Source organism: Mesoplodon mirus (assembly GCF_964341445.2).
Source record: "Mesoplodon mirus genome assembly, chromosome: 3".
Classification (NCBI taxonomy): Eukaryota; Metazoa; Chordata; class Mammalia; order Artiodactyla; family Ziphiidae; genus Mesoplodon; species Mesoplodon mirus.
Window position 1 is genome coordinate 151,331,613 of NC_138978.1, and position 21,005 is coordinate 151,352,617.

The following is a 21,005-nucleotide window of genomic DNA, read 5'->3' on the forward strand; positions in this document are numbered from 1 at the left end:
TGAAGAACTTGGGGGAAAACAGCTAATAGGAGAAAAGTCATTCTTACTCTTTTGGCATGTAAGAAGCCCCCTGGGGAAACCTATCTCAGTTTCTCCTGATTGAACAATTGGCCTGCTCTGCAGGCTCATATTCCATGGAGAGAAGTGGAGAAGTTCTGCTGTTGCAACTTGGAAACGTGGTTGCTTAGTCGAGGATAAAAGTAGTTAGTTGGCATGTGATAAAGAGGCCTGAGCTGCAGAAGAGGTGGAGGTGTGTTCCCCATTGCTGAGTCATCAGGAGGCCGCTGCAGGCAGTGCAAGGTCAAGCTTCTTCTGGTGGCTTCTTGTTCAATGAACTGGATGGTTATAGGTAACTTTCATCAAAGTGTCCTGTCCTGGAGTGGGTGTTTGTCTATACTGCTTAGTCTTGAGGACTTGGGTTCTAAATCTGATCCTGAACTACTTGTTTAGATGAGTGCCTTGGACTCCCCAGACTCAGAACTGGCATCAGAAAATGATCACAGGAAGATTGAGGAGAAAGAAGGTAATGTGCAGGGCAGAAGTGGGGACAGTGAAGAAACTTATTGTTTAAATTGTATTATTACTGTATATGATGTATTTTTTACCTGCTGGGTTTTTTTGATGAATAAAATTCTATTTCTTAATCTCTTTTCTCTGAGATCCAGACCTGGATACATTTTGCTGGTTATCTTTTTGGCCAATATTTTAAAAATTATTTTGAAATAATTTCAAATTTATGTAAATGTCACCAGAACAGTACAAAGAGTTCTCATACCCACTCCACGCAGGTTCTCCAGTTGTTAAGATTTTATTGCATTTGCCCCATCACCTAATCTCTCTCTTTCTATTATAATATATGTATATATTTTTCGGAACCTTGTGAAAGTGAGCGCTAGATAGGTTGTCTTATCTCTTCTAAACACTTCCAGTGTGCATTTCTCCCAAACCAGGACATGCTATCAGCATGCAACTTCCCAAATCAGGAAATCAACATTGAGTCAGTATTACCATCCAGTCTACGGACCCCATTTAACTTTTGCCAACTGTCCCAGTAGTGTCTTTTTCTTTTGATCCAGGATCCTGTCCAGGAGCACATGTAGCATTTAGTTATCATGTGTCTTCAGACTCCCTGAATGTGGACAGTCTCTTGGCCTTTCCCTGGCATTTATATCTTTGGCAGGTTTAAAGAGCAGGCTTTACATTCTATGGGATGACCCTCAGCCTGGATCTAGCTGCTTCCTCATGACTAGACTCAGGTCATGAGCTCTCAGCAGGACTAGGCACAGAAATGACATGATATGCAGTCACATCAGGGGTACATGTTGTCGGCCCACCCACCCTTGGAGATGTTAAGCTTGATCTCTGGTCATGTTGGTGTCCTTTAGATTTCTCCACCTTAAAGTCACAGCTTTTCCTTTTGCAATTGATTAGTCTTTTGTGGGAAGGTGTTCTAAGATTTCACTGATGATCTTGTTCCTGAAAATGCCTCCCTCCACTAGACCTAGCGTCCATTGACAACGCCCACCTGCCTCAGCGGTGGTTTTTCTATCCACTATTTCTTCTATATTTCTTAGTTGGTATTTGCAGAGTTAGAGCATTCCTTTTCCATTGTTTGTTTATTATTTATTTATATCAGTGTGGGACTTCTGAATTTTTCAATGGATTATAATTTCTTATTATCATTTAAAAAAAATTTTATGCTTAAATTGTCCCCAGTCCGGTGAGTAAGCCCCCCTTTGAGGTGGTTCCTGTGTCTTTTTAACACATTCCCACCATTGGATCATTCCTTTTTTTTTTTTTTTTTTTGCGGTATGCGGGCCTCTCACTGTTGTGGCCTCTCCCGTTGCGGAGCACGGGCTCCAGACGCACAGGCTCAGCAGCCATGGCTCACGGGCCCAGCCACTCCGCGGCATGTGGGATCTTCCCGGACCGGGGCATGAACCCATGTCCCCTGAATCAGCAGGCGGACTCTCAACCACTGCGCCACCAGGGAAGCCCCTCGATCATTCTTAATGGTAACTAGCTGAAAGAAGCTGCCTTCCAAATGACAGAAACTAAGCCCTGAGTGAAGCATGGGGTCGGCTTCCTCGAAGAACTGCTTCCATCTCTGCATCGCATAAATTACAGCTTCAGCTGCCAGCTGCCTTTCTATTCCCTCTGCAGCTCGACCAGCCTCAGGAGCAGTTTCTCCCAGAAGGGAACTTGTCAGCAGGCTGCTGAGTATGGTCTCTTCATGTCACATGGCTCCCAGGAGATATAAGCCCTGGGGAGGGGATGGGCAGGGGAAAGGGTTGGGGGGAGATTATGCCCCTCTTCCCAGGTACCAGTACAGTCTGCTTTTCAAAAGCTGTTCAAGATCTTAACATGACCACCAGGTAGGATAACTTCGGTGACATTTCTGCCAACTTGACTTTCAGCTTCCAACAAGAGCTTTAGCTGCTTGAGTACATTTCCATCTCTAATCTCCAAAAACGATCCCCTTCAACCAAAATACCTTGTATTATTTGGTCCTGAAGATTCTGAAACCCAGACTCCCTAAGCATATGTTTTCCTTAAATGGGGATGCCCCCTCTAAAATTCAGAATCCTTTAAATTTAGCTGAAGGTCAGAGAGCTTGTTTGGGAATGATAAATGTTTCTTGGCAGAATTATTTCTCTCTCAGCTCCTGGGGTTTTTGTAGCTCAATACTTTGAAGCTTGTAGTAGAATTGATTGTAGTAGAAAGACTATTAACGTTCATTTCTCAGTTTAGGATTTGTTCTGTACTCTTGGCAAATGTAGTTAAATAAAACATCACTACTTATTTGTGGAAATGCATATTTGTGTCACTGATTACTTCAGTGACTTGTAAAATCCTTTGTATTTAACTCACTTTCAGAGAGGACTTCAAGTTCAGTGTTAAAGGTGAGGTAAAAAATTTTACCAAAGGAGGGAAATCCTTGGGTATCAGGAACAAGTATTGCACTAGTAACTCTGTTGAGACCTGAATTGACTCTGAAGCCCCATCAACCTTATGAGTTTCAAGAATAGGATAAGGCAAAGATAGAGTTCCACTTCACTTATTCCATAGTGCCTTCACTTATTCCATAGTGCCTTCCCTCCTTGGCCATGGACTATACCTTACCCTGGCCTTCACTCATATTATTGACAGGGATGGAAAACAGGCAAGAAGAAGAGTGTGATGATATAAATCCATTACTCCAAAAACAATTTAAACAACGTATCTAACCTAATGGGTCACTAGAGACATCAAAAGTTCATTAATGAGAGATTGGTTCAAGATGGCGGAGTAGAAGGATGTGCTCTCACTCCCTCTTGCGAGAACACCAAAATCACAACTAATTGCTGAACGATCATTGACAGGAAGACATGGGAACTCACCAAAAAAGATACCCCGTATCCAAAGACAAAGGAGAAGCCACAATGAGATGGTAGGAGGGGCACAATCACAATAAAATCAAATCCCATAACTGCTGGGTGGGTGACTCACAACCTGGAGAACACTCATACCACAGACGTCCACCCACTGGAGTGAAGGTTCTGAGCCCCACGTCAGGCTTCCAAACCTGGGGGTCTGGCAACGGGAGGAGGAATTCCTAGAGAACCAGACTTTGAAGGCTAGTGGGATTTGACTGCAGGACTTCGACGGGACTGGGGGAAACAGAGACTCCACTGTTGGAGGGCACACACAAAGTAGTGTGTGCATCGGGACCCAGGGGAAGGAGCAGTGACCCCAGGGGAGACTGAACCAGACCTACCTGCTAGTGTTGGAGGGTCTCCTGCAGAGGCAGGGGGTGGCTCTGTCTCACCGTGAGGACAAGGACAGCAGAAGTTCTGGGAAGTACTCCTTGGGGTGAGCCCTCCCAGAGTCTGCCAAAGAGCCCAGGTAGGCTCCAGTGTTGGGTTGCCTCAGGCCAAACAACCAACAGGGAGGGAACCCAGCCCCACCCATCAGCAGTCAAGCGGATTAAAGTTTTACTGAGCTCTGCCCACCAGAGCAACAGCCAGCTCTACCCACCACCAGTCCCTCCCATCGGGAAACTTGCACAAGCCTCTTAGATAGCCTCATCCACCAGAGGGCAGACAGCAGAAGCAAGAAGAACTACAACCCTACAGCCTGTGGAACAAAAACCACATTCACAGAAAGACAAGATGAAAAGGCAGAGGGCTATGTACCAGATGAAGGAACATGATAAAACCCCAGAAAAACAACTAAAGTGGAGGTAGGCAGCCTTTCAAAAAAAGAATTCAGAATAATGATAGTGAACATGATTCAGGACCTCGGAAAAAGAATGGAGGCAAAGATCGAGAAGATGCAAGAAATGTTTAACAAAGACCAAGAAGAATTAAACAACAAGCAAACAGAGATGAACAATACAATAACTGAAATGAAAACTACACTAGAAGGAATCAATAGCAGAATAACTGAGGCAGAAGAACGGATAAGTGACCTGGAAGACAGAATGGTGGAATTCACTGCTGTGGAACAGAATAAAGAAAAAAGAATGAAAAGAAATGAAGACAGCCTAAGAAACCTCTGGGACAACATTAAACGCAACAACATTCGCATTATAGGGGTCCCAGAAAGAGAAGAGAGGGAGAAAGGACCCGAGAAAATATTTGAGGAGATTATAGTCAAAAACTTCCCTAATATGGGGAAGGAAATAGCCACCCAAGTGCAGGAAGCACAGAGAGTGCCATACAGGATAAACCCAAGGAGAAACACGTGGAGACACATAGTAATCAAACTGGCAAAAATTAAAGACAAAGAAAAATTACTGAAAGCAGCAAGGAAAAAATGACAAATAACATACAAGGGAACTCCCAGAAGGTTAACAGCTGATTTCTCAGGAGAAACTCTACAAGCCAGGAGGGAGTGGTATGATTTACTTAAAGTGATGAAAGGGAAGAACCTACAACCAAGATTACTCTACCCGGCAAGGATCTCATTCAGATTCGATGGAGAAATCAAAAGCTTTACAGACAAGCAAAAGCTAAGAGAATTCAGCACCACCAAACCAGCTCTACAACAAATGCTAAGGGAACTTCTCTAAGTGGGAAACACAAGAGAAGAAAAGGGCCTACAAAAACAAACCCAAAATAATTCAGAAAATGGTAATAGGAACATACATATCGATAATTACCTTAAACGTGAATGGATTAAATGCTCCAACCAAAAGACACAGGCTTGCTGAATGGATACAAAAACAAGACCCATATATATACTGTCTACAAGAGACCCACTTCAGACCTAGGGACACATACAGACTGACAGTGAGGGGATGGAAAAAGATATTCCATGCAAATGGAAATCAAAAGAAAGCTGGGGTAGCAATACTCATATCAGATAAAATAGACTTTAAAATTAAGAATGTTACAAGAGACAAGGAAGGACACTACATAATGATCAAAGGATCAATCCAAGAAGAAGATATAACAATTATATATGCACCCAACATAGGAGCACCTCAGTACATAAGGCAACTGCTAACAGCTATAAAAGAGGAAATCGACAGTAACACAATAATAGTGGGGGACTTTAACACCTCACACCAATGGACAGATCATCCAAACATAAAATTAATAAGGAAACACAAGCTTTAAATGACACAATAGTCCAGATAGATTTAATTGGTATTTATAGGACATTCCATCCAAAAACAACAGAATATACTTTCTTCTCAAGTGCGCATGGAACATTCTCCAGGATAGATCACATCTTGGGTCACAAATCAAGCCTCAGAATTTAAGAAAATTGAAATCATATCAAGCATGTTTTCTGACCACAACATTATGAGATTAGAAATGAATTACTGGGAAAAAACCATAAAAACACAAACACATGGAGGCTAAACAATACGTTACTAAATAACCAAGATATCACTGAAGAAATCAAAGAGGCAATCAAAAAATACCTAGAGACATATGACAATGAAAACATGACGATCCAAAACCTATGGGATGCAGCAAAAGCAGTTCTAAGAGGGAAGTTTATAGCTATACAAGCCTACCTCAAGAAACAAGAAAAGTCTCAAATAAACAATCTAACCTTATACCTAAAGGGACTAGAGAAAGAAGAACAAACAAAACCCAAAGTTAGCAGAAGGAAAGAAATCATAAAGATCAGAGCAGAAATAAATGAAATAGAAACAAAGAAAACAATAGCAAAGATCAATAAAACTAAAAGCTGGTTCTTTGAGAAGATAAACAAAATTGATAAACCGTTAGCCAGACTCATCAAGAAAAAGAGGGAGAGGACTCAAATCAATAAAATTAGAAATGAAAAAGGAGAAGTTACAACAGACACCGCAGAAATACAAAGCATCCTAAGAGACTACTACAGGCAACTCTATGCCAGTAAAATGGACAACCTGGAAGAAATGGACAAATTCTTAGAAAGGTATAACCTTCCAAGGCTGAACCAGGAGAAATAGAAAATATGAACAGACCAGTCACAAGTAATGAAATTGAAACTGTGATTAAGAATCTCCCAGCAAACAAAAGTCCAGGACCAGACGGCTTCACAGGTGAATTCTATCAAATATTTAGAGAATAGCTAACACCCATCTTTCTCAAACTCTTCCAAAAAACTGCAGAGGAAGGAACCCTCCCAAACTCATACTATGAGGCCACCATCAACCTAATACCAAAACAAGACAAAGATACTACAAAAAAATTACAGACCAATATCACTGATGAATATAGATGCAAAAATCCTCAACTAAATACTAGCAAACAGAATCCAACAACACATTGAAAGGATCATATACCATGATCAAGTGGGATTTATCCCAGGGATGCAAGCATTCTTCAATATATGCAAATCAATCAGTGTGATACAGCATATTAACAAATTGAAGAATAAAAACCATATGATCATCTCAATAGATGCAGAAGAAGCTTTTTACAAAATTCAACACCCACTTATGATAAAAACTCTCCAGAAAGTGGGCATAGAGGGAACCTACCTCAACATAATAAAGGCCATATACGACAAACCCACAGGAAACATCAGTCTCAATGGTGAAAAACTGAAAGCATTTCCTCTAAGATCAGGAACAAGACAAGAATGTCCACTCTCACCGCTATTATTCAACATAGTTTTGGAAGTCCTAGCCACGGCAATCAGAGAAGAAAAAGAAAAGGAATACAAATTGGAAAAGAAGAAGTAAAACTGTCACTATTTGCAGATGACATGATAATATACATAGAGAATCCTAAAGATGCCACCAGAAAACTACTAGAGCTAATCAATGAATTTGGTAAAGTTGCAGTATCAAAATTAATGCATTCCTATACACTAATGATGAAAAATCTGAAAGAGAAATAAAGGAAACACTCCCATTTACCACTGCAACAAAAAGAATAAAATACCTAGGAATAAACCTACCTAGGGAGACGAAAGAGCTGTATGCAGAAAACTATAAGACACTGATGAAAGAAATTAAAGATGATACCAACAGATGGAGAGATATACCATGTTCTTGGATTGGAAGAATCAACATTGTGAAAATGACTGTACTATCCAAAGCAATCTACAGATTGAATGCAATCCCTATCAAATTACCAATGGCATTTTTTACAGAACTAGAACAAAAAAATCTTAAAATTTGTATGGTGACACAAAAGACCCCAAATAGCCAAAGCAGCCTTGAGGGAAAAAAACAGCTGGAGGAATCAGACTCCCTGACTTCAGACTATACTACAAAGCTACAGTAATCAAGACAATATGGTACTGGCACAAAAACAGAAACATAGATCAATGGAACAAGATAGAAAGCCCCGAGATAAACCCATGCACCTATGGTCAACTCATCTATGACAAAGGAGGCAAGGATATACAATGGAGAAAAGACAGTCTCTTCAATAAGTGGTGCTATGAAAACTGGACAGCTACATGTAAAAGAATGAAATTAGAACGCTGCCTAACACCATACACAAAAATAAACTCAAAATGGATTAGAGACCTAAATGTAAGACCGGACACTATAAAACTCTTAGAGGAAAACATAGGAAGAACACTCTTTGACATAAATCATGCAAGATCTTTTTTGATCCACCTCCTAGAGTAATGGAAATAAAAACAAAAATGAGCAAATGGGACCTAATGAAACTTAAAAGCTTTTGCACAGCAAAGGAAGCCATAAACAAGATGAAAAGACAGCCTTCAGAATGGGAGAAAATATTTGCAAATGAATCAATGGACAAAGGATTAATCCCTAAGGTATATAAACAGCTCTTGCAGCTCAATATTAAAAAAAAAAAAAAAAACCCAATCCAAAAATGGGCAGAAGACCTAAATAGACATTTCTCCAAAGAAGACATACATATGGCCAAGAAGCAAATGAAAAGCTGCTCAACATCACTAATTATTAGAGAAATGCAAATCAAAACTACAATGAGGTATCACCTCACACCAGTTAGAATGGGCATCATCAGAAAGTCTACAAACAACAAATGCAAAGGGAACCCTCCTGCACTGTTGATGGGAATGTAAATTGATACAGCCACTATGGAGAACAGTATGGAGGTTCCTTAAAAAACTAAAAACAGAATTACCATATGATCCAGCAATCCCGCTACTGGGTATATACCCAGAGAAAACCATAATTCAAAAAGACACATGCGTCCCAATGTTCATTGCAGCACTATTTACAATAGCCAGGTCATGGAAGCAACCTAAATGCCCATTGACAGACGAATGGATAAAGAAGAAGTGGTACATATATACGATGGAATATTACTCAGCCATAAAAAGGAACGAAATTGGGTCATTTGTTGAGACGTGGGAGGATCTAGAGAGTGTCATACAGAGTGAAGTAAGTCAGAAAGAGAAAAACAAATATCGTATATTAACGCATATATGTGGAACCTAGGAAAATGGTACAGATGAATCGGTTTGCAGGGCAGAAATTGAGAGACAGATGTAGAGAACAAAAGTATGGGCACCAAGGGGGGAAAGCGGCAGGGGTGGGGGTGGGGGTGGGATGAATTGGGCGCTTGGGATTGACATGTATACACTGATGTGTATAAAATTGATGACTAATAAGAACCTACTGGGCTTCCCTGGTGGCGCAGTGGTTGAGAGTCCGCCTGCCGATTCAGGGGACACGGGTTCGTGCCCCGGTCTGGGAAAATCCGGTGGCTGGGCCCGTGAGCCATGGCCGTTGAGCCTGCGCGTCCTGAAAAAAAAAAAAAAAGAAAGAAAAAACAGAATCTGCTGTATAAAAAAATAAAATTCAAGCATTCGATAAATAAATAAATAAATGAAACATCATTAACATTACTTCCTGCCAATTCTCCCTTTTTAGAATAATCTTAACCTCAACCCAAAGGGTAATACAGACTAACTGATGAGAGGAACATTAATAAAAGTTTCTCTGAAAATTACCGACTGTTTCTTTTAGAAAAGGGACTCTAGAGCTCTTAGGTAGAATAACAATAACATTTTTAAAAAGTTGTTCACCAGCTAGTGGTAATGCTGTTTTTTTCTCCCAGGCCTCATCATCTTGGGCAGTTTTTGTAAGGACTCTGTCAGTCTGCTTTAAATTGGGGTCCTACAACTACTGAGTTGTGTTTGTCCCCACATTGGGAGAAAGTGTGGTAGGGCAGGTAGAGGAGGAAGAATTTCTCCTCTATCTTATTATCTGCAGCTGGGCCTAAGAATTAAACTGACATAAGACAGATAAACAGGAGAAAAGCATAAGCACTTTGTTAAATTTTACATATCCATGGGAGTCCTCACAAAAGAATGAAGACCCAAAGAAACAGAGTTGAACTGGACAAAGAAGTAAATTATGAAAGCGTGACAAGACAAAGGGGCTCGGGCTAGGGCAGTTAACGGTGGGAAAGTAACTAGGAAGGTACTGGCTACTTTAACAAGGCTTATTTGTACAGATTTTTCTTGATCTCGACTCCCAGTCTCTGGTGATAAGAATGTTGCTTTCCTTCTGTTGTAGGGAGGACATCTTCCCAATGGGGGTTTTATCTCTTGCTTTCAGGAAGATACAGGGAGGTCAGAGTGCCCGTCTTATACCTGCTGTTTGTCGAGTGCCTTTAGCTCAAAATAATCCTTATGCCAAAGTGGCATTTTGGGGGATGGCATATTCTGCCACCCTTCAGGGACATTGTTTACCATTAAGTATTCACCTGGCCCCCTGAGACTTAAGAACAGTTCCTGCTCTGCCCTGTGTTCCACTTTTTATCTGCTTAGAGAAATGGAGAAACATGGCTTCTTTTTTGTTCTGTTTTGCCTTTTAAGCTACTGCTTCCTCATCTACAAATGGGGATAATAATAGTTTATGTCTGGTAGAATTGTGAACATTAAATGAAATGGGGCAAATAAAGTGATGTACTTAGAAAGGGCTCAGTAAATATTATTGTGGGGGAGGAAAAATAATTTTCCCTCTACCCTTCTAGGTTCTTGGCTGAGACACCCGTTATAAAAAGATTAATGGGAGAGAAACAACCAGAAATTTTATAACGTGTACCTCCTGGACACATGGGAGATACCCTGGAAAAACTGCGTGACTCCAAAATGGCCCAAGCCACTACCTTAAATACTATTTCCAGCTAAAGATAAAACACTACTGGGGTGGAGTGAGGTGGGGGGAGTCATTTATGGGCAGTTATCAGGAAAAGCATAGTAAAGAAGGGTGAGGTTGTTATGCAGTTTTAAGTGGTTGCTTTCTGCATTGATAAGAGTTTCTAGAGATTTTGAGCCCTCCTCTTCCTGGTACTGGAGGAAGACACCCTTACAAATGGAGATTTCTCTTTTAAATATGTCTCTTATGAAAGAGTAACTTCTCAGTTTCCAGAGCTTCACCTGTGTCTGCTGTTTCTTAAAAATAACCTGTTCAAAATAATATGTCAAAGAGGCATATTTTGGGATGATATATTTCATTCCCCTTCATTATCTAAAACAGATAAACAAAATGCGTTGCTGCTTTAGCTGCTCTCCTCCTTGTAGTTTGAAACGTTTGTTTAGAAGTAACCCAGGGCTTCCCTGGTGGCGCAGTGGTTGAGAGTCCGCCTGCTGATGCAGGGGACGCAGGTTCGTGCCCCGGTCCGGGAGGATCCCACATGCCGCAGAGCGGCTGGGCCCGTGAGCCATGGCCGCTGGGCCTGCGTGTCTGGAGCCTGTACTCCGCAACGGGAGAGGCCACAGCAGTGAGAGGCCCGCATACAGCAAAAAAAAAAAAAAAAAAAAAAAAAAAAAGAAGTAACCCAAATCAAGATAATCTGTTTTTACGAATCAAGAAAAAAAGTCTTGGCTTACATTTAAGACAATTTGAATTTTCCTGCAGCCAGAGTTGGCAGGGTTGTGCTCCAGCTGAGAGGCCATGCTGTTACCTTCCGGCAGCCCCATATGCAGATGCTGTTATATTAATTACAAAAGAAAATCTGATTAACTCGAAAGTCCTTTAACTGTCAGTGAGGCAGCTGCTCTAACTCTGAAACAGATTTTCTTCCTCCCTCCTACCGTCAGTCTACAGTTTTTAATCTCTTCTTAAGAAAACTGCTAAAACTGCCTGGTAGGTCCTCAGAGCCCCTGGCTAGTTCAGTCAGCTTTTGATCTGCCTTTATAGTAGTCCAGGGAGAGCTCGAGTAATTAAATTCACGTACAGTTTAAAATAAAAACAATCAGACCAACTGCCCATCCCGCTCAGTTATTTTTTCTTTCAACAGTTAAAACCTGATGGAATCCTGGAATTTCAGAACTGGAAGGGGTGTTAAAGATGATCTAATCCAAGTCCCTTAGTTCACAGATGAGAAATCCAAGGCTGAGAGAAACAAGTAGATTGCCAGTCAGTGGTGAAGCCCGGGATCAGAGCGTCTGCCCTCGGCTGGTGCTCTGACCACTCCCTCGCTGCGCTCCTCCCTCAGCAACGCATTTGCCGAGAGAGTAGCAAGGAGTGAAACGATCTCGTTTCAGCTTCATTTCTCTCCATGCTCTTGTTCAAATCTTGTAGACACGTTGAAGAGCAAGGAAAAAGCTAAAGATTAGTGGGAGAAGCAAAGGCCTTGGATAATGACGTTTTGAAAAACAGATGGCGATATCCATTTTGAAGACCTTTTCTCAGTCCAGTGGGTTGCACGCAGAACCCTAGCAGAATGCGTGGAAACGAAAATTAGAACTGGTTTCGCTGTCAGCCCCCTCTCCCATTGCACTGGCCTATGGTTGTTTGACTCTAGCGGGTTTATTTATAGTGACTGTTTTTGTCACTACAGAGATGGGGGTGTGATAATTTGGACCAGATGAGTAATGGGGTATGTCTGCTGTGGTTTTGGCCAATGCAGCATGGTTTACTGGCTTTCCTATAGTTGACCCTGAGGTCTCAGAGGTGTTGAGATCTCTCCCTCTGGTCCTGAAAAATGGTTAGTTGGTTTTTGTTCTCTGTTACCTGCTCTCCCAACAGCAGCAGTCACAAAACTCATTTAAGCTTATTTTTATTATGGCTTTTATTTAGGCTTATTTTTATAACTTTTGTTAATGGGAGTTTGGACACCCGTCTGAGATCTGAGGAAGACTGGGAAAAGAGAAAGAACAGGAAGGGTAGATAAGAGTGAATCTAACTGGACTTCTCACTGCTCAGGCTGAGACTGGTCTGCAGGTGAATGGGGAGGTACTATTCTGTTGTCCATTTCTACTCTCCATGTTGAGATGAAGGAGGTTTTTAGGAATGACAGTTGCTCCTATGCTATTCATGGTACCGGACTGTTCATCATGCTACTGGACTTTTCTTAGTACTTAGTAGAACCACTTACGGCTTTCTGTAGACAATTCTCCATGGTAAATGGATTCTTACACAGAGCAAGCAAGCGTGTAACAAAGCACTAACTATTTTTTAGTCATTGTGTTGGGTGTTGAGGATACAGAGGGAAATATGATGGTTCTTCCTGCTTTTGGTAATTATAAACATACAACTAGAATAGTCTGTATAGGGGAGCAAAATTTGCCATCTTAAAATTTGTCTCTGTGGTATGAAGATTACTTTAGGCTTGGTTGTTTTAAAGAAACAAAAGGCTCAGGAAGAGCTTTTATCTCCTCTGCCTTAAAAGCCCAAAAGAATTTAGATAGAGGGCCTATCCCAGGAAGAGAACTATCACCAGGGCTAGCTACGGTATAATATGAACCAGGTGTAGTAGTCAGGGGAGGAACCTAGCAAGGCCTGTTTGGTCAAAGTCCTCTCTATGTCCCATTGTTTCTGGATGGCCCAGCAAACATTTGTTTACCAAACATTTACTCTTCATTCTTACTGTGAATTGCCTTGTTTCCCTTTGAAAACCCAGCCCCCTACCCCCTCTCCTTAGTCCAGGATGACATATGTATCTCATTTAACCCGTCTTTGGAATCTCATGTTCGGATTCCCCGTGTGTACCTAATTAAATTTCATTTTCTCCTGGTAATCTGTCTCATGTCAATTTAATTCTTAGACCCAGCCAGAGGAAACTTAAAAGGGTAGAGGAAAATTGTTTTTCCTCCCTGACAACTGTGGTAAGTGTTGTTTAGTTGTCAATAAGATATGAAGGGACTCAGGACTCACTACTTGTTAAGTGGTCGCACAGCAATTGGCTGTGTCCCCTTGCTTTTAGATTGTATCAGTGGGTCAAATATTAGACCAGTTGTCTGGTGTTTTACTCTCGAGCTTAGTAAATACCTTGCACAGAATTGGGCACTCAGTTAACACTTTGCTTTCTCATCTGTCCCAGGAGGAGAGATTTCCTCTTTCAGTGTCTCGTATTACTGGTTTACATGTGCTGGCCAGGTGATGTACTTATAGGCCGACATGAAAGGAAGGGCTTAATGAAATTCATAAAGGGGGCTTGGTGAAAGCCAACTTCCTTAAATCTTTTGGTGGTACCATTTGTGGGAGAGGAAAATATTTGAGGATTTGAAATACTGAGTTTGAAGAAGGATAGGTAGAGTCTGAAGTAGGACAACCTCTTAAATGAATCAGGCCTCTCTTCAATTACATAAACAAAATGAATAGCTCATGGTTAAGTGACTAAAGCAAATACTGTTTCACTTGGTGCCACCCTAAATTTCAATTAAGATGTATGTATTTGGCTCCGAGATTGGACTTCTAACAGCCTAAGAACCGTGTGTCTGTGCCTTTCTGGACAAACACAAAGTTGCCTGAATCTTAGACTTGGGCAGGCACTGGCACTGAACAAGCTGGGGAGTGATCGAGTTCAGAATATGAGAGTTCTAGTCAACTAATTTCTGGTTCTTTTTCCCAAATAGATGTTCTCATACTTTAGGAAGACTTTTGTTTTCTCTCTTTAAAAAACTTTTTTTAATTTATTTTTTATTTTCATTTATTTATTTCTGGCTGCATTGGGTCTTCGTTGCTGCACACGGGCTTTCTCTAGCTGCAGTTAGCGTGGGCTACTCTTCATTGCGGTGCACGGGCTTCTCATTGTGGTGGCTTCTCTTGTTGCGGAGCGCGGGCTTCAGTTGTGGCACGCAGGCTCACTAGCTGTGGCTCACGGGCTCTAGAGCACAGGCTCAGTAGTTGTGGCGCACGGGGTTAGTTGCTCCGAGGCATGTGGGATCTTCCCGGACCAGGGCTCAAACCCGTGTCCCCTGCATTGGCAGGCAGATTCTTAATCACTGTGCCACCAGGGAAGTCCCTTGTTTTCTCTTGAGTATTATTTGATCTGTTTAGATGAGTGTGGTGTCCTGAAAGGATATTTCTGAGATGGATCACATCTCTTCCTAGATTTGCCTGGATTTTACCCTAACAGGTAGCTCTTTCCCTTTGTCGTATTCAGGGTCTCGTCCTCCACAAACGGAAAGCATGTGCTTTGATTAGGGGATATTGATCTTGAGCGCCCAGTGTTGTAAGGAAACAGATGATGTGGCAGCTGGGATGCTGTCACCAGCCATCAGTGAAATGAACCGGAAGAGGTTCTAGAGCTCGTGCACACTTGAATAACATTTTATTTCAATACATGCGTATTTAAAGACTGGCTGATACGTTTAGTTATAAAATATGTTATAAATGAGGAAAACAAGCTCAAACTGCATGTGGTAGAGTCATTTGAAAGGGCCTTTATATGTTCAAGTATTAGGTCTTATGTCACAAGGAAGGTTTTCATTTTGATATATTCGGTTCTTGGATTCACATCCCAGTTAGTGTAGTCTTTTCTGGCTTTGTCAATTTAATCATCTTGTACTTGAGTCCTTGTAAACTCCTTAGGCTGTCCCTCCACTGGTTGAAAAACAAGAGGGGAGGGTAGCTCAGGTCACTGCCACCTTTCTGGATAGAAACAACTGTTCTGGGAATGAGCCAGCGAGGGGAATCCTGTTTGATATTTGAGGAACCTTTTCTGACTGGGATGTTTTCCTGGTATCTCCTTCAGCCAACAGCTTCCTAGAAATTTCTTTTCTAGGAGCCTGACATCCTAATGGGATCTCCCTGGAAGTCTCTCCCTACCCCTCCTCACTCTTCTCTCTGTACTCCTTTCTCCTTCTCCACCCTCCCCTTCCCCAACCAGGCCAGCTGAGCTGCATTTCCTTCCCACCTAAGGAAGAGAAGTACCTCCAGCAGATTGTGGACTGCCTCCCCTGCATCTTGATCCTCGGCCAGGACTGTAATGTCAAGTGCCAGCTGTTGAACCTGCTCTTGGGGGTGCAGGTGCTTCCCACCACCAAGCTGGGCAGTGAGGAGAACTGTAAGCTTCGGCGCCTCCGCTTCACCTATGGGACTCAGACTCGGGTCAGCCTGGCACTCCCTGGCCAGTATGAACTAGTGCACACGCTGGTTGCTCACCAGGGCAACTGGGACACCATCCCTGAGGAGGACCTGGAGGTCCAAGAGGACAGTGAGGATGCTGCCCATGTTTTAGCCGAACTGGAGGTGACGATGCACCATGCTCTCTTACAGGTACCAAACTCATACTTATATAGTTGCACAGATATATACCAGCTTTCCTTGTATTTGAGCTTTCTCAGAAAGTAATTTGGCAATATGTACTCTGGGCTCTGAGCATCAGCTGATAGAATCCAAGGAACATGATCTAGGAAGTTGAAAACCAGACAAGGCTGTAGCAGTACCCATCGCTGCCTCTACTGCCATGCTGCAAGGCCCTGGGCGATTTGCTTCATCCCTGTCTAAAATGGAAGGAGTGTGTTACTTGCATCTCAACTGTGCTTTGACAGAATTAGGATCAGGGTTAGAAATCCTTTTTTCATTTCTTAGCAGGAAGGTGTTGCTAGAATTGTCTCTAGCCATCCCTTTCTGAAAGGTGCAAATAAGATGATTAATGTTCTTATTTGAGTTGAGAACAAGTGAAGAACTTTTGAAGTTTTCCTTAGACCTGCCATTATTTACTAAGTGAGGCAGATCATGTCTCCTACTTTCTAAGGGACTTCAGAACTTGAGGACAGGTCTGGCTCAATGTAAGGAGATATGGAGATCCCGTCATCTGAAGAATATCTTTGCTTTTCTCAAAGATATTCTTCCAACTCCCAAACAGAACACAGGTCTTGCGGCATCTCCTAAAAGATCATATTGTCTATCTGGTATTCAGATCTCCATTTAGGAAGGACTCGTCTCTTGTGCAGGGCTTCCCTTGCTACTGTATAGCTAGGACTGGGCTATTTGATTAGGCCAAATGGGGATGAGCAGAGGATGTGACTATGTTGGGGGTCAAGAGAATAGGGGGGAGATGGGCAGGGAAGGTGACTATGTCAGGGATCAGGAGCTGGTAGGAATAAAAGAATGCAGACGTGCTCAAAACAGAGCGTCCATCACCTTGGTTAGCTGTGCCAGGAAGGAAGGGCTGGTTTGGCAGGACTAGGAGAACGGTTTCTTCTTCTCTTCACCTACCCCTGTTCTAGAAGGCTTGATCTCTCAGCCAGTGAGTGAGTCCTTTGGTTGTGGCCTCGGCCTATGATCCTCTAGAAGTAGAAACTGTCATCTCATTTCCTTCCAGAGTCCAGATTTCTTTTATCTTGACAAATGTGGAGGGGGCTACGTATACCAGCCAGCATTTCCTCTCAGCTCAGTTTCAGTGGTGGCTTTCCTCTGTGTTCAGACTGGGAGCGTGTACTGCTTAGCTCCAGGACGATGTTAGAGTTCTTGGATAACTCTGACAGTAGCTCTGACAGTGATCTTTGTTTATTGACTGAGCCTGCTCAGTTGACCCACAAACTTCTTCACAATTCATAAGTATTTGATCCATACACAATCTCTATAGTATTCTGCTCTGGTCTAGTTCTTTCAGTTTCCAATAGCTTGGTGGTTTTCAAACTTTTTTAGATTTTAATTCACTCTAAGAAATAACATTTTATTATCAGGACCCAGTACATATATACACGCATACATTTGAAATAAAGTTTCATGAGACAATTCTTTTACTTCTTGCAAAACACACTGATATTTTCTTCTCTATTCTATTTGACTTCCTTTTTAAAAAAAGTGATGGTAGCAGCCCACTGAATTGATCATCTGACTTAATGTATTGTGACCTGCAACTTAAAAAACACTGTTAAATAGCTGAAACGACTGCTGTTGGTTGGGTGGTGATTTTTCCTGTTCTTGCCTTTTGTAAAGAGTCTTGGAATGTGAACAAAGCCATCTGCAGGACAGGCACCTTATCTGATTGATTTTTCTGTGTCCCTTCATTTTATTGGTTTTAATTTTTAATGCTCATTTACTTTTGTCCCATGAATTGAGGCGATAAAATAAAGTCACAGAAAAGAAAGTGAGAGCCATTTCCCAAGTGCATACCTGAGCACGTATCTTACTGGTGAGAGTTCCCATCGCTGCTCCAGGTATATGTAGTAAGCACTCAAACTGAGTTAACAGTTAAGGAGCCTACTTGGCTGGGAGGGAAGTTGAGATACCTAATTAACTTTCTCTCTGCACAGTTGAAATATATATTCTCTTTCTTGAGAAATATTCTTCTCTTTTCTTGTGGAATTCTCCAGCCTCTCATTGTTCTGTTTCATGTGGTTTGTGAGGCTTCCTTAGCCAGTGTTTCTCCGGATCTGCTTTATACTCCAGTGGTTTTGATGTGGAAACAGCATTTCTAACTTTAGAATCCCTTGATGCTGAGCCTCAGAGGGGCCTTAGCAGCCTTTGGGGTCCTCAGGCCGTGCTCAGTCACTATAGTCAGACTCCTGTCTCCATTTAGTGTATCAGGGATGCTCAGCTTACTGCTGGGAGCATTTCCTAACTACCTTGAAGATTCTTTGTGCCAGTGAGAAAGATCTTTTTTTTTTAGCCCCAGTTATATTAGCTCTAAACAGCCAGGGTTGTGGCCAGGGAGTTAGCTCTAAACAGCCCTTCCATTTGGTTTGTAAAGGGAGTGGTAAAGAAAGGAAACATTTAGCTAAAGGAAACCAAGATTGAAATAGGGGAAGTGAGATGTTCATTTTTAACTGTCAAATTATTAAAACAGAATTTCCCCTTACCCTCTTATGCAATGGTCATTCTTCTAATACTTATACAATGGTCATTCTTCTAATACGTTACTTTAAAGGCCTCATAAATTAGCCATTTTCAGTTTGTTCTGGAATAGGCCAACTCACGTGGTACCCACATGGAATACCACAGTATTCCCAGCTTTTTAGCTCTGGGTCCCCTGAGATTCTCAGTTCATAATTCAATAATAGAGGAATACTATCAAGCTGTTAGTTTCTGAAACCTCATTTAGTGTTAAAACATAGTCATCTTCCAGCTGGCAACACATTTTACCATTCACCATATTTGCTAGTTCTGTCTTCATTTACATACTTCCCCTTCCTAACCTTCACCCCCTTTCTGGTACATACATCACCTCCTTTTCTTTTTTGTTCCTTTTACAAGTCCAGTGGAACACAGCTGTCTGCCTTAGAGTTGCCTCAATCTGATGTGTGAGTGTGTATATGTTTTTCCCTGTGAACACGTATAAGAAAAGGAATAAAAAGAAGCAGAGATGATTAAACTTCCTCAGCCTAAGATGGGATTCCTGCAGCCTAGCAGTGGCATTTCATTTTCTGTGGCAGTTTCATAGCTCTCAGTTTTCTGCTCTAATCAATAGCCTGTTTATCCGTACCAGGTGTTTTCTGGCCCTTTGGACAAATGTACATGTCACCTGGCAGCCAGGCTGCCACACACTGTCATGGTTACTGGCTCATGGTAATGTCTGGTAGGGTGTATTTCAGGGAACTAAAGTAGACTAATGTTTCCAGGAAAGGTCTAATGACTTGCAAATAAACTTTTATTTTTTTTACTACTTTGAACTCTTAACCATTTGGAGTAGTAAAATTTTCTCTTTATAACCCTCAGTCAGTAGCCATCAATGGAAATAATCTGTTTGTAATTTCATACAGACATTGATATTTTTATTTTTTAATTTTTAAAAATTAAAAGTTTTTAATTTGATTTATAATTTTTTAGTTATTTACAGTATTGTACAGCAAAGTGATTCAGTTATATATGTATATTTTTTCAAATTCTTTTCCATTATGGTTTACTACAGGATATTGAATATAGTTCTCTGTGCTATACAGTAGGAGCTTGTTATTTATCTGTGTTATATATAGTTGTTTGTATCTGCTAATCCCAAACTCCTAATCCCTCCCCCACCCTCTTTCCCCCTTGGTGACCAGAAGTTTGTTTTCTTTGTCTGTGAGTCTGTTTATATTTCATAAATAAGTTCATCTGTGTCATATTTTAGATTCCATATGTAAGTGATATCATATGGTATTTATCTTTCTAACTTACTTCACTTAGTATGATAATCTCTAGGTCCATCTATGTTGCTGCAAATGGCATTATTTAGTTCTTTTTTTATGGCTGAGTAGTAGTCCATTGTGTATATATACCACATCTTCTTTATCTATCCATCTGTCCATGGACACTTAGGTTGCTTCCATGTCTTAGCTATTGTAAATAGTGCTGCTATGAACATTAGGGTGCATGTATCTTTTCAAATTATAGTTTTCTTTGGATATATGCCCAGGAGTGGGATTGCTGGATCATATGGCAACTCTCTTTTTAGTTTTTTAAGGAACTTCCATACTGTTCTCCATAGTGGCTGTACTAATTTACATTCCCACCAACAGTGTAGGAGGGTTCTCTTTTTTCCACACTCTCTCCAGCATTTGTTATTTGTAGACTTTTTAATGATGGCCATTCTGACTGGTATGAGGTGGTACCTCATTACAGTTTTGTTTTGCTGTTGTTATCTATTTTATTCACTTATTTTTAAAAATTTTTATTGGAATATAGTTGATTTACAATGTTGTATTACTTTCAGGTGTACAGCAAAGTGAATCAGTTATACATATATATCTCCACTCTTTTTTAGATTCTTTTCCCATATAGGTCATTACAGAGTAATGAGTAGAGTTCCCTGTGCTATACAGTAGGTCCTTATTAGTTATCTATTTTACATATAGTAGTGTATATATGTCAATCCCAGTCTCCCAATTTATCTCTCCTCCCTATTCCCCCCGCTGGTAACTATAAGTTTGTTTTCTATATCTGTGACTCTATTTCTGTTTTGTAAATAAGTTTAATTGTACCATTTTTTTAGATTCCACATATAAGTGATATCATATGATATTTGTCTTTCTCTGTCTGACTTACTTCACTCAGTATGACAATCTCTAGGACCATCCATGTTGCTGCAAATGGCATTATTTTGTTCTCTTTTATGGCCGAGTAATATTCCATTATATATATGTACCATATCTTCTTTATCCATTCCTCTGTCGCCTCCTTATAGTTTTGATTTGCATTTCTCTAATAATTAGTGATGTTGAGCATCTTTTCATGTGCCTATTGGCCATCTGTATGTCTTCTTTGGAAAAATATCTATTTAGATTTTCTGCCCATTTTTTGATTGGGTTGTTTGTTTTTTTGTTATTGAGCTATACAAGCTGTATATTTTGGAAATTAAGCCCTTGTCAGTCACATCATTTGCAAATATTTTCTCTCAGGCTGTAGGTTGTCTTTTCGTTTTCTTTATCCTTTCCTTTGCTGTGCAAAATCTTATAAGTTTGAT

General features: G+C 41.0%; 1 protein-coding gene and 1 long non-coding RNA gene across 4 annotated transcripts in view; one reads left to right on the forward strand and one right to left on the reverse strand.

The window, feature by feature from the left end:
• The window catches only part of DSTYK (dual serine/threonine and tyrosine protein kinase), a 56,547-nt gene that overhangs the window by 7,960 nt on the left and 27,582 nt on the right, over positions 1-21,005 (forward strand). For all 3 annotated transcript variants that reach the window (XM_082614216.1, XM_082614217.1, XM_082614218.1), the window contains exon 2: positions 15,504-15,892. In XM_082614216.1, coding sequence (XP_082470342.1) covers positions 15,504-15,892 — 389 coding nt within the window. The remainder of the gene's footprint in view (positions 1-15,503; positions 15,893-21,005) is intronic.
• LOC309800472 lies at positions 8,623-11,915 on the reverse strand. Its single transcript, XR_014293464.1, has 3 exons — positions 11,695-11,915; positions 11,278-11,376; positions 8,623-9,172 (listed from the first exon to the last, which is right to left on the reverse strand). It is a non-coding gene; the product is annotated as an uncharacterized lncRNA (long non-coding RNA).